This window comes from Lemur catta, chromosome 2 (genome assembly GCF_020740605.2).
Source record: "Lemur catta isolate mLemCat1 chromosome 2, mLemCat1.pri, whole genome shotgun sequence".
Classification (NCBI taxonomy): domain Eukaryota; kingdom Metazoa; phylum Chordata; class Mammalia; order Primates; family Lemuridae; genus Lemur; species Lemur catta.
Genome location: NC_059129.1, coordinates 35706360 through 35719447, shown reverse-complemented (window position 1 = coordinate 35719447; position 13088 = coordinate 35706360). Strand labels below are relative to the sequence as shown.

Genomic DNA, 13088 nt, shown 5'->3' with positions numbered 1-13088 from the left:
CAAGGCCGCTAATGGTAGAGACGTTGTAGAGTCCCAAAGTCTCCCCTCGGAGAGACTGCGGGGGGATTTCAACGACGATCTGGTCGCAGGCATTGCTCCGTTGCTCGTCCCCTCCCCCGCGCCGGTAGCAGAGCCCGGCCGCGCCCAGGTTCCGGTAAGGACTTGGGGTCCGCTCCGTGGGTTAGGGCCGCCGCCTTCGGACTCTGTTCTTCCGGGCTGGGATTGGTGTGTGGGCCCCACTCTTCTGTGTACCCCGGTAATAGTTAATGTCTGCATCTCACGCAGGGTCTCTGGCTTTTAGCGACTCCGTAGTGCGTAGGATGCTAGCGTTGCAAGGCTGCTTAAAGAGACCATCTCATTTCACTTCTGCCCACATTTTAGAGATGAGAAATCTTACCTGAAATAGCATGACTGACACATGCAACCAGGAACTCTGGGTTCAAATCCTGACTCTGTCTGTGTCCCAGCCTAAGCCATAACCATGCCCTCCCGGCTACGTTTACTCCTCTGCTAAAGGGGATCGTCCTACCTGTCGCACTGGTTGGATTGGAAGCTTAAGAGGCAAAGTGTGGGAAAACGCGGGCGGGTGCCCACTGAGCACACAGCTGCTTGAAACGGAATCTGAGTATTTAACTCGACTTTGGCTTCCTTAAGGCAGAGAATATCATTTCTGTACCATCATCCGCAAAAGTTTGTGGCACAAAAACATCACATAAATGGTCACGTGATTTTTGATAAGGGTGCCATGACTATTTAGTGGGGAAAAGACAGTCTTTTATGTGCATTAAAGGACACTAACAACACAGTGAAAAGGCAACCCACAGAAGGGAAGGAAATATTTGAAATCTTACCTCTGATAAAGGGTTAATATCTACAATATATAAACTCTTACAACAAAAAAACAAGCAACCTAATTAAAAAATGGACAAAGGACTTTTTTTTTTCAAGTCAAAAGTGTTTTATTATCATTAACATGTTTCATAGAAAAAGGAATGTAGCAAATGGGTCAGGAAGGTATCAAAAATAATCCAGGTTTGTGCACGTCCCTCTATTCACATCTGGGAGCTGGGCTCTCCTGGCCTCAGGCGCAGCAGCTGCACTTGTCCAATGCCCCTTTGCAGACGCAGCCCTGGGCACACTTGGCACAGCCCATGGGGCAGCAGGAGCAGCAGCTCTTCTTGCAGGAGGTACATTTGCAGGAGCTGGCGCAGGTGCAGGACTCGCCGGCGGCGGCGCAGGACCAGTTGGGAACCACGGCGAGCTGGAGTTTCTGGAGTCGGGACACAGCTGCACGCAGGAGGGCTGGAGTTCGGGGAGGCGGGGAAAAAATGGACAAAGGACTTGAATAGCCATTTCTTCTAAGAAGATATACTGTACAAATGACCAAAAAGCACATGAAAAAGATGCTTAACATCATTAATCATTAGAGAAATGCAAAGCAAAACCACAGTGAAATACCACCTTGTACCCATTAGGATGACTGCTATCAAAAAGTCAAAATATGTTTTGATGAAGATGTGGAGAAATCAGAACCCTTGTGCACTGTTGATGGGAATATAAAATGGTACAGCTGCTATGGAAAACAGTATGGCAGTTCCTAAAAAAAAATAAAAATAGAATTACCATATGATTCAGCAATTCCACTTTGGGGTGTATACCCAAAAGAATCGAAAGCAGGGTCTTGAAGAGATATTTGGGCACCCATGTTCATAGCAGCATTATTCACAAGAGCGAAACGTGAAAGCGATCCAAGTGTCCAACCAGTGGATGAATAAACAAAATGCAGTATATACAACATAAAAGGGAATATTATTCAGCCTTACACAGGAAGGAAATTTGAACACATGCTACAACATAGATGAACTTTGAGGACATTATGCTAAGTGAAAAAAGCCAGTCAAATAATTCCATGTATATGAGGTACCTAGAGTAGTCAAATTCATAGAGACAGAAAATAGAATACTGGTTGCTAGGGGCTAGGGAAAGGGGAGAATGGGGAATCCTAGCAGCGCTATAGTCCCTGCTACCAGGGAGGCTGAGGAGGGAGGATTGCTTGAGCGCAGGAGTTGGAGACCAGCCTGGATGATATGGTGAGACCCTGTCTCAAAAAAAAAAAAACAAAAAAGTTCAGAGTTTTAGTTTTGCAGGATGAAAAAGTTCTGAAAATGGTAGTGATGGTTGCACAAGCAAGTGCTTAATACTACTGAACTGTACACTTAAAATGGTTAAGATGGTAAATTTAATGTTATATACATTTTATTACAATTAAAAATAATTAAGCTGGGCACTGTGGCTCACACCTGTAATCCCAGCACTTTAGGAGGCTGAGGTGGGAGGATCGCTTGAGCCCAGGAGTTTGGGGCTGCAGTAAACTGTGATCACGCCACTGCACCCCAGCCAGGGCAACAGTGTGAGACCCTATCTCAAAAAAAAATTAATAATAATAATTTTTTTAAAAAACACAGGAAGAAAAAGTTTATGACATAGTCTCCTAGGGTATAGTGGGTGCTTTGTAAATATCATTGATTGGCTTAGTTGACATTCTAAAGATAGAAGGTATTTTCTTCTCAAGGGGAAAATGTGTCTGATAGGGACTTTTACAATCTAAGAAGGCATTTAATAACTGAGCAAGTTCAATAACACCCCCATCCCCTTATTTTTCAGATGCTAAACCGAGGTCTGCAGGGGTTACGGGATATATTCCAAGTTACCCAACCAGTTAAACCTCAGCCAGAACTTGAGCCCAAGCTTCCCAGCACAGAATCCAGTCTCTTTCTCACTAAATCCTCCTTGCTTAGTCCTGCCAAGAGATCTCTCCTGACCACCTGCAAAGGTTTCTGCCCATGCACTCCCCATTCATACCCAGCCCAGCCTGGGCCAACTAGGCAACCTTTCCCTAATCTGGTCTAGTCTGCCCACCCAGGACCTCAGCTCCTGGAGTAGTATGATATTGCAAGCCCCAGGTCTTTTTTTCATAGTTTAAGCTCATGGTATCCACTCAATAAGTATTTGTTGGTCAAGTTCCCCTGAGAACTCACCAACTTCCAGTCCCATGTTAAAGTTGGGAACACATCTGGTCATGCTTAAACATTTGGGAAGTTTAGATTAAAACCTAAAACAAGGTTTATTTGGTCAAGTATTTTCTTAATGCCTGCTATGATCCAGGCACAAAATTAATATCCATGTACCAAAAACTTTGTCAATGCTTCTACTTAATGGCAGGTCTAATTTGTAGGGTAAGATATAGCATGAAAGTGCCCAGCGTAGTGCTGATACACAGTAGGAAGTCTACAAGTGTGAATTTTCCCTCATTATTCTTGTAAGCAGGTTGTAATTAGGCATATTTGAACAGCAGTTCTTGTAAATGACCATAATTGGTATTTACTTACACAGCCAAGCCAAGCAATTCTATGGACTAATGGAGGCAAACTGGTTAGAGCAAGGAAGTGCCTCGAGGCCTAGAATCAGGGTAAATAGATGTGAACAAATGTCCTGGAAAAGAAAGTGGTGGTGGGGAGCAGAAGAGGACACAATTAGTTGTGTATTATAATGCTCCAACATGATACCAACATTTTGACTTAATCCACTCAACAGGCCCTCACGGTGGATGTTACTGTGGAAACCTGGTCCTTAGCTTAAATAATTTAACTAAGGTCATACAGATAGTAGAGGGGAGAAGTTGGGTTTATGAGAATCAGAAAGCCAGTTTAAAAGAGAATCACCCAGTCCCTTGAAAGAAATCAAGGGAGGAATTCCTTGATCATTCCACGGTGATAAATTCCTCTCAGAATTCTGGCCCAGATAAAGCTCCCAGAGATCTGTCTGATTTTTTTCCTTCTAGATTATTGAGTCTTAAAACTTTTTGGGGTTACAGACCCCTTTGAGGATCTGATGAAAGCTTTTCATCCAATCAGTCAGATACTCATTCAATAAACATCTACTGGCTGCCAGGCTCTATTCTGTGGGCTGGGTGTACAATGGTGAACAAAGTACTCATGATCCCTGGTCTCTTGGAACTATAATCTGGCTATGGACTCTCCCCTAGAAAAATGCATATTCATCTGAACTTTTTCATGTAGTTTGAATCAGTGGAGCCTTAGTCCTCTTGGATCCCATCCTTGAACAAGAACCCAATAGAGATATTAAACATCTATAATAAGTACTCCAATCAAGACATAAAACTGGCCTGGCTCAGTGGCTTATGTCTATAATCGCAGCACTTTGGGAGGCTGAGGTGGGGGGATCATTTGAAGCCAGGAGTTTCAGACCAGACTGGGCAATATCGTAAGACCCCTTCTATATGAAAAAAGACATAAAACACTTCCAGCACTTTAAGAACATCTCTCACTCCCCTATCCAGTTAGTCCCTGCCTACCCCGTACATAGGAAACCACTATTCTATCACCAAATAGTTAATTTTTTTCTTTAAAATGTCCAAAATCTCTTACTAGAGTATAAATATTTTTAGAGGAGGACCTGCCTCATTCTTTTTTTCTTAGTTTTAAAAAACTGTGGTAAAAAACACATAAATATGTAACGAGGCTGGGCGCGGTGGCTCACGCCTGTAATCCTAGCACTCTGGGAGGCCGAGGCGGGTGGATTGCTCGAGGTCAGGAGTTTGAGACCAGCCTGAGCAAGAGCGAGACCCGTCTCTACTAAAAATAGAAAGAAATTATATAGCCAACTAAAAATCTATATAGAAAAAATTAGCCGGGCATAATGGCGCATGCCTGTAGTCCCAGCTACTCGGGAGGCTGAGGCAGGAGGATCGCTTAAGCCCAGGAGTTTGAGGTTGCTGTGAGCTAGGCTGACGCCACGGCACTCACTCTAGCCTGGGCAACAAAGTGAGACTCTGTCTCAAAAAAAAAAAAAAAATATATATATATGTAACATGAAATTTGCCATTTTAACTATTTTTAAGTGCACATTTCAGTGATGACCATTACATTCACAATTTCTGTGCAACTATCACCGCTATTTAGAAAACTTTTTCATTACCCCAAGCAGAAATTCTGTAACTAGAAAGTAATAACTAACTCCCCATTCCTCCTTGACCTAGATAGACCCTAGTAACTTCTTATCTGCTTTCTGTCTCTATGAATCTGCCTATGTATTTTATATAAGTGGAATCATAAAATATTTGTCTATTTGTGTCTGGCTGATTTCACTTAGCATAATGTCTTCAAGGTTCATCCATGTTGTGGCATCAGAATTTCATTCGTTTTTATGGCCAAATAATATTCTGTTATATGGATATACCACATGTTGTTTATCCATTCATCTGTCAATGAACACTTAGATTGTTTCCACCTTTTGGCTATTGTGAATTATGTTACAATGAACATTGTGTACAAGTATCTGTTTGAGTCCCTGTTTTCAAATCTTTTGGGTAGATGCCAGGGATTACTGGGTCATATGGTAATACTATGTTTAGCTTTTTCATAAACTATCAAATTGTTTTCCATAGTGGCCGCACCATTTTACATTCCCGCCAGCAATGTACAAGAGTTCCAATTTTTCCATATCTTCACCAACAGTTATCTTTTTAATAATAGTTATCCTAGTGCATTGGAAATAATAGCTCATTGTGGTTTGAATTTGCATTTCCCTAATGACTAAAGATGTTGAAGATTTTTATGTGCTTGCTTATTATTTGGATGTCTTCTTTGGAGAAAAGTCTATAACCTGTGCCCTTTTTTTTTTTTTTGAGACAGTGTCTTATTCTGTTCCCCGGGCTAGAGTGCCGTGGCATCAGCCTAGCTCACAGCAACCTCAAACTCCTGGGCTCAAGCGATGCTCCTGCCTCAGCCTCCTGAGTAGCTGGGACTATAGGCATGCGCCACCATGCCTGGCTAATTTTTTCTATATATATTTTCAGATGTCCATATAATTTCTTTCTATTTTTAGTAGAGACGAGGTCTGGCTCTTGCTCAGGCTGGTCTCGAACTCCTGAGCTCAAACCATACGCCCACCTCAGCCTCCTAGAATGCTAGGATTACAGGCGTGAGCCACCGTGCCCAGCCTGTGCCCAGTTTTTAATTGGGTTATTTGTGGTTTTATTGTTGAGTTGTAGGGGTTCTTTATATATTATGGGACTTAGTCCCTTTTCAGATATATAATTTGCAAATATTTTTTTCCCAATCTATGGGTTGTCTTTTCCCTCTCTTGATGGTATCCTTTGATGCACAAAAGTTTTTGATTTTGATGAAGTCCAATTTGTGTATATCTTTCTTGTTGCTTGCGCATTGATAAGAAACCATTGCCAAGGTCATAAAGATTTGTTCCTGCATTTTCTTCTGAGAGTTTTGCGGTTTTAGCTTTTACATTTAGGTCTACCATCCATTTTCAGTTATTTATTTTTTTCTTTCTGAGATGGGATCTGGCTGTGTTGCCCAGGCTTGAATGCAGTGGCTATTCACAGATGCAGTCAGAGCACACTATAGCCTTGAACTCCTTGGTTCAAGCTACCTGCCTCAGCCTCCTGAGTAGCTGGGACTACAGGCCCACACCACTGCACATAGCTTTTGGTTGATTTTTTTTTTTTTTTTTTGAGACAGAGTCTCACTTTGTTGCCTGGGCTAGAGTGAGTGCCGTGGCATCAGCCTAGCTCACAGCAACCTCAAACTCCTGGGCTTAAGTGATCCTACTGCCTCAGCCTCTCGAGTAGCTGGGACTACAGGCATGCACCACCATGCCTGGCTAATTTTTTCTATATATATTTTTAGTTGTCCAGATAATTTTTATTTCTATTTTTAGTAGAGACGGGGTCTTACTAAGGCTGGTCTCGAACTCCTGACCTCGAGCGACCCACCCGCCTCAGCCTCCCAGAGGGCTAGGATTACAGGTGTGAGCCACCGCGCCCGGCCTCAGTTAATTTTTAAATTTGGTATAAGGTAAGGGTCCAGCTTCATTCTTTTGCATGTGGATATCCAATTTTCCCAGCACCATTTCTTGAAGAGACTATTCTTTCCTCTTTGAATGGTCTTGGCACCCTTGTCAAAAATTAATTGACCATGCAGAAGCATGGCCAGTGGCCAGTGTTTCAAAACCTGCAAAATATGGACCTAGTCATTTTTCACAAACTTTTTTTCATTCTAATGAAGTCTTTTCTCATCAGTCTTGTTTCCCATTAGCTTAATTTAATTTAGATCAAATATTTATCTATATTCATTAACAGTTTTTAAAAAAGCAGCTCTGAATTCTTCCTATGAAAACAACTTTGTCAACAACCCTGGTGTCCAAATATTTTTGACTGTACACCTCTATCAGTAAGAACTTTTGACCCTATACCTTTAATATATACATAGTTATTTGCTAGTAGTGTTTTTACAATATTATCCTATTAATGCACTATTTATTGTATAAAACATGCAAAAATAAAAATTTTAAAAGTGTGAAAAAATCAATTGACTTTAGATGTGACTTTAGATGTGAAGATTTATTTCTGGGCTCTCAATTCTATTTAATTGATCTCTATGTCTATATTTATGCTAGTGACACACTGTCTTGATTATTATTGCTCTTTTTTTTCCTTTTTCTTTTGTTTCTTTTCTTTTCTTTTCTTTTTGTAGAGACAGAGTTTTGCTCTGTTGCCCAGGCTGGAATCCAGCGGCACAACCATAGCTCACTGTAGCCTTAAACTCCTGGGCTCAAGGGATCCTCCTGCCTCAACCTCCCAAGTAGCTGGGACTACAGGCACGTACAACTGTGCTTGGCCTATCTTGATTATTATAGCTTTCAAGTAAGTTTTAAAATCAGGGACCATGAGTCCTCCAACTTTATACTTCTTTTCTAAGATTGTTTTCGCTATTTAGGGCCCCCTGCAATTCCATATGAATTTGAAGATTGCCTTTTCCATTTCTAATAAAAATGCATTGGAATTTGATAGAGATTGCTTGAATCTGGAGATCTCTTTGGGTAGTGTTATCTTAACAAAATTAGGTCTTTCAATCCAGGAACATAGGATTCTATTTATTTAGGTCTTCTTAAATTTCTTTCAGCAATGTTTCCTAGTTTACAGTGTAAAAGTCTTTGGCCTCTTGGGTTAAATTTATTCCTAAGTATTTTATTCTTTTTGATGCTATTATTAAAGGCATTTTTTTCTTAATTTCTTCTTTTGGATTGCTTGTTCCAAATAGTTAACTTTATTTTTTATAGAGACAGAGCCTCACTCTCTTGCCCAGGCTAGAGTGCAGTGGTGTGACCAAAGTTCACAGCAACCTCAAACTCCTGGGCTCCAGTGATCCTCCCACCTCAGCCTCCCAAAGTGCTGGGACTACAAGCATGTGCCACCACACCCAGCCAAATTGTTAACTTTTAATGAAAGCTTCCCGTGTATCAAACACAGTGCTAAGTGATTTCTAGGGATTATTTTATTTAAACATCAAATAAAAAGTCCACGGGAAACCTACTATTTATTATCACTACCCTACTTTATAAATAAAGTGGGAGTAGTTTGCAAAAGTCACACATCTAATAAGTAGTGGAGCAAGTATTTAAATTCAGGCAGCCTAAATCTAGAATCTGCTTTTAACGTCTGTAATATATGTATCCAGAATAATATGTTGAATATATTAATGACTGTATATAAATCTTTGCTAACATGGAAAGATCTCCAAGATATATAAATACATAAATGGAAAAGAAGAACAATCTGCAAAAGAATTCATATATATGTAGGGTCTGGAATGGCCTCCCATGAACTTTAGGGAGACAGGTAGCCATAGTAATTTTGCTTTCTCCTAAAAAGGAATGTATTTATTACTAATGTAATTTGAAAACAATTTCTTTTTCATCAGTAGCTTCAATTATCATCTATACACTGACGATTCAAAAATTCCTATCTCTAGGCCATACATTGAAATCAAGTCTAAGGTCCATGTTTCCAAATGGCTACTAAAAGCTCTACTCATTTAACAAACATTTGTTGTGCCTCCTCTGTGTGCCATGCACTGTTCTAAGTGCAGGAGATCCAATGGTGAATTTAACGGATGGATCCTTTGCCTCAAGATCTCATAACTTTGTCTACACTTGGTGTCCTACAGGCACCTCCCTTAGTATGTTCAAAACTGAGTAATGGAATGACATCAGTGCAAAGGGCAGAGTAGGAACCTGGACAGCCCAGTCCTCCCCAGAACAACCAAGAAACCTGGCAAATATTGTCAGAACCAAGATAGTCAAAGGTTTACAGCAACCAAGTGAATGCTTATCCAGGAGAAACATTATGGACATAGGGTAGGAGAACTTTGTGGTATTTTAACTTTAGCCTTGCCCCATGCCCCTCCCTGACACAGTGGCAGTCTTGAAGACAGAAGCTTTTGTTCCTGGGATGGGTGCCTGGTCTTGGGTGGAGCAGTGTAAACCTTGTGCCCCAGGAATTACATTTGTTTGTTTTGACCTGTCTGTGGGTTCCCCGAAAGGCTGGTGCAAGGGGACTGCCTGCCTTCGTTTCGCCTAACTTGGAGCACTCTCAGGGCAGAGAAGCAGCTGCATGGAGGGTATTTCTAGAAAGAATTGAAAGCTAAATGAATAAGCCACTGCCACCTGGGCCAAAATATAACAAGTGAGGCAAACAATAGACACACCAAAAGCCAGGGAGGAAAAGATGGGGAGTGAGAATCTTGGAAAATAGGGCTTTGAAAAGCTCCCACATCCATGCCAGGATGCATGCTCAGAAAATACTTGAGAAGGTCATAAGCTTTTCCCTCTAGCTGGCCTTCAGTGTCAGCATAAGCAGAAAGTGAAAGCTGAGGTAGGATTATAAATGGCCTGGCTAATTGTTAAAGTGGTGCCCCAACACAGACAATCTGCACAGACCTAGGGAGTATTTTTTCTTCTCTTCTCCTCTGTCTACTGCGTTCACCCCTGCTCTCCCCTCCCCTGCACCATAGTATTCAAAATGGCCAGTTTTCAGGAAAAAAAATTGAAGTATGCAAAGAATCAATAAAACATGGCTCATTCGCAGGTAAAATATAAATGTACCTAAGGAAGGAAGCATAGAATTTGAACTTACTGGACAAAGACTTTAAATCAATTGTCCATAGTGTGCTCAAAGAGTTAAAAGAAACTATACCAGAACCATGTCTCAACAAATGGAGAATATGAATAGAAAGATACAAGTTATAAAAAGGAATGAAATAGAAATCTTGGAACCGAAAAGTACAATAACTGATGTTTTAAAATATATACAGGATTTGTTTCAATCAGGTGTGGTAAGAAACACAGACACGGCAAGGATTGTCAAGAAAGAAGTTTTCATACTCACAGATCCCTAAACGCAGCAGGTACAGCAGGCCACCACGCAGGGCCTCGTGGGGGAAACACCAGGGTCAGTAAGGAGGCAGAGGGAGCAGGAGGAAAACATGGGCAAAAGCTTGTATTGTGGTTTCCATAGAAAGAACTAGGCAAGCTGGGATAAACAGGCTTCAGATTGGCCAGTTTGAATAATTTCAGCATGCTCCTGGGTTTAGCGGCTGCCTCTTGTTTTCTGGTATCTGACTTTGGGTGATTAGGGGAGAGGGCTAGTTCCCTAGAGTGTAAGAGCTCAATAAAAGAGTTGGTTGGGGGTATATGCTTTGGACTGGTTGTATTACTGTATGTGAAAGGCACATTTGCAGGTGAGTCCTTTACTGTCTCTAGGAATTGGCTAACCCTGAGAAGGGCAGTCTCTCCCTGGTCAACTAGTCTCCAAGATATTAAAGCATCAGGAAATATAGAAAATAAAAAACATGCTAATACAACTAAAATGAAAAATTCACTAGACAAATTCAACAGCAGATTTGAGCAGACTGAAGGAAGAAGTGAACTTGAACATATTTGTGAATTTTCTGCAAAATGAATCACATTAAATTTAAAAGATTAGAATTATGCAAAGTGTCTTCTCCAACCACAATGGAATAAAACTAGAAATCGATAATAGGAAAAAAGAACTGGAAAATTCACAAATATGTGGAAGTTAAATAACACACTATTGGCCGGGTGCAGTGGCTCATGCCTGTAATCCTACCACTCTGGGAGGCCAACGCAAGAGGATTACTTGAGCCCAGGAGTTCAAGACCAGCCTGAGCAAGAGCAAGACCCCATCTCTATAAAAAACAAAAATTAGCCAGGCATGGTGGCATGTGCCTGTAGTTCCAGCTACTCAGGAGGGTGAGGCAGGAGGATCACTTGGGCCAGGAGTTTGAGGTGGCAGTGAGCTGTGACTACACTCTAGCCCAGGTGACACAGTGAGACCCTGTCTCCAAAAAAAAAAAGACTTCCAAGTTTGTAAAATTCCAAGAAGTAAAATTATTTCATTTCAGGCACACAAAATTTTTAGAGTTAATAAATTCAGCAAAGTTACAGGATATAAAATCAGTACACAAAAATCAGTTGTATTTCTATACAGTTGCAACAAACAATCTGAAAAAGAAATTAAAAAAAATAATTCTGGCCGGGCGCTGTGTCTTACGCCTGTAATCCTAGCACTCTGGGAGGCTGAGGCGGGTGGATTGCTCGAGGTCAGGAGTTCGAGAGCAGCCTGAGCAAGAGCGAGCTCCCGTCTTTACTAAAAATAGAAAGAAATTAGCTGGCCAACTAAAAATATATATAGAAAAAATTAGCCAGGCATGGTGGCGCATGCCTGTAGTCCCAGCTACCCGGGAGGCTGAGGCAGGAGGATCACTTACTTGAGCCCAGGAGTTTGAGGTTGCTGTGAGCTAGGCTGACGCCACGGCACTCACTCTAGCCTGGGCAACAGAGTGACACTCTGTCTCAAAAAAAAATAATAATAATAATTCCACTTGCAGTAGCCTCAAAAGAAAACTTAGGAAGAAATTTAATGAAAGAGGCCAAAGACTTGCACATTGAAAGCTACAAAACACTGCTAAAAGAAATCTTTTTTTAGTACTCTCTGTGTTCTCTCTCTCTCTCTCTCCCTCTCTCTCTCTCTCTCTCTCTCTCCCTCTCTCTCTCTCTCTCTCTCTCTCTCTCTCTCTCTCTCTCATCCATCTGTCTTTTTTGGCCATCTCTTTCACAATGGGTGGCTTGGCCAGAGAGGCATGCGGTGATCTCAGTTGTATGGGCAGGTGAGAAAGCGCGCAGGACCGTAACTGAAGAAAAGGACTGAGAACCTGACCTTGCCGTAGAGCCACTCCTTGATGAGGCTGTGGCCTACTGGACTATGTCCAAAACAGCTTGATTCAGCCTGGTAAGATCTATACAATCCATCAGAGGCAGCCAGAGATTCCTGGTAGTGACTATATTCAGAATGGCAGTTCTAAGTAATCAGTTTCAGCCACAGCAAAGCCCAACCTGGCACCACAAGCATAGGAAGACAGTCCTGACTCCAGGGCCTGGCACTGGCCAGGGGCTCTGGATGCCAGGGGTTAGGGTGGTTCCAGTCCTAGGGAAACTGAGGCAGAAACCCTGGCTCATGGAGCAGAGGAAAGAGAAAGGCAGGGTTCTGGAGCACATAGATCCCAATGCCTTCCCCAGGCAGTCAGAGGAAAGCAAAGGTCCCTGGCCTTTTCAGAGAGCAAAATGAAGAACATATTGTGGGAAGTGCCGGGGATGCAGAAAGGGGAGTGAGTTAGTGGGGTACAAACTCCATCATTTAGCCTAAAGCTTTTCATCTCCCCTTCCATCTCCGTGGGCCTAAGCAGCAGTCATAGGATTGAGTCCTGTGCTCCTATGATTTGAGGGCTGGAAGGATCCTTAAAGATATTCTAGCCAGTCACCCTGGGTGATGCCGGAATTCATCTGAAATTCTAGGCTCGATCCACATACTCACAGAACTACTAAAGCCCTCAGAGACCTGAAGACCCTATGTAAAAGGCCCTTCTGCTTTCTCCTCAGGAAAAGCAGGCCTGGGAGAATTTTCCCCACAGCCTTTCTTTGTCTGCTCTAAGTCCCAGCTCCCAGAAAGAAGTCCATTCCTAACACAGCTCCACTTTCTCCTCCTCCGGAGCCAGCTTAAAGCCAGGAGGTGGCACAGTGCTGAGAAGCCCAGAAAGTCCTCCAGATTCCTTTGTGGTCAGGCCACCTTCATTAAAATGAACTTTGTTCCCTGAGGATTTGTTCATGGAGGTGTTGTGTACTTGATCACAGTT

The 13088-nt window shown here is 42.1% G+C and overlaps 1 protein-coding gene across 1 annotated transcript; it reads right to left on the bottom strand.

The window, feature by feature from the left end:
* Positions 1-934: 934 nt before the first annotated feature.
* LOC123632038 (metallothionein-1G-like) lies at positions 935-3081 on the bottom strand. The gene is made up of 2 exons (XM_045542174.1): positions 3039-3081; positions 935-1287 (listed from the first exon to the last, which is right to left on the bottom strand). The coding sequence occupies exons 1-2, from the start codon at positions 3079-3081 to the stop codon at positions 1082-1084; spliced, it is 249 nt and encodes an 82-aa protein (XP_045398130.1). The 3' UTR covers positions 935-1081.
* Between the last annotated feature and the right edge of the window lie 10007 nt (positions 3082-13088).

Coding starts and splice junctions, on each gene's coding strand:
- LOC123632038 (XM_045542174.1), bottom strand. CDS start 3,081: ATGACCAGATGTGTTCCCAACTTTAACATGGGACTGGAAGTTG. Junction 1,288..3,038: donor TAACATGGGACTGGAAGTTG/GTGAGTTCTCAG, acceptor TCCTGCGTGCAG/CTGTGTCCCGACTCCAGAAA.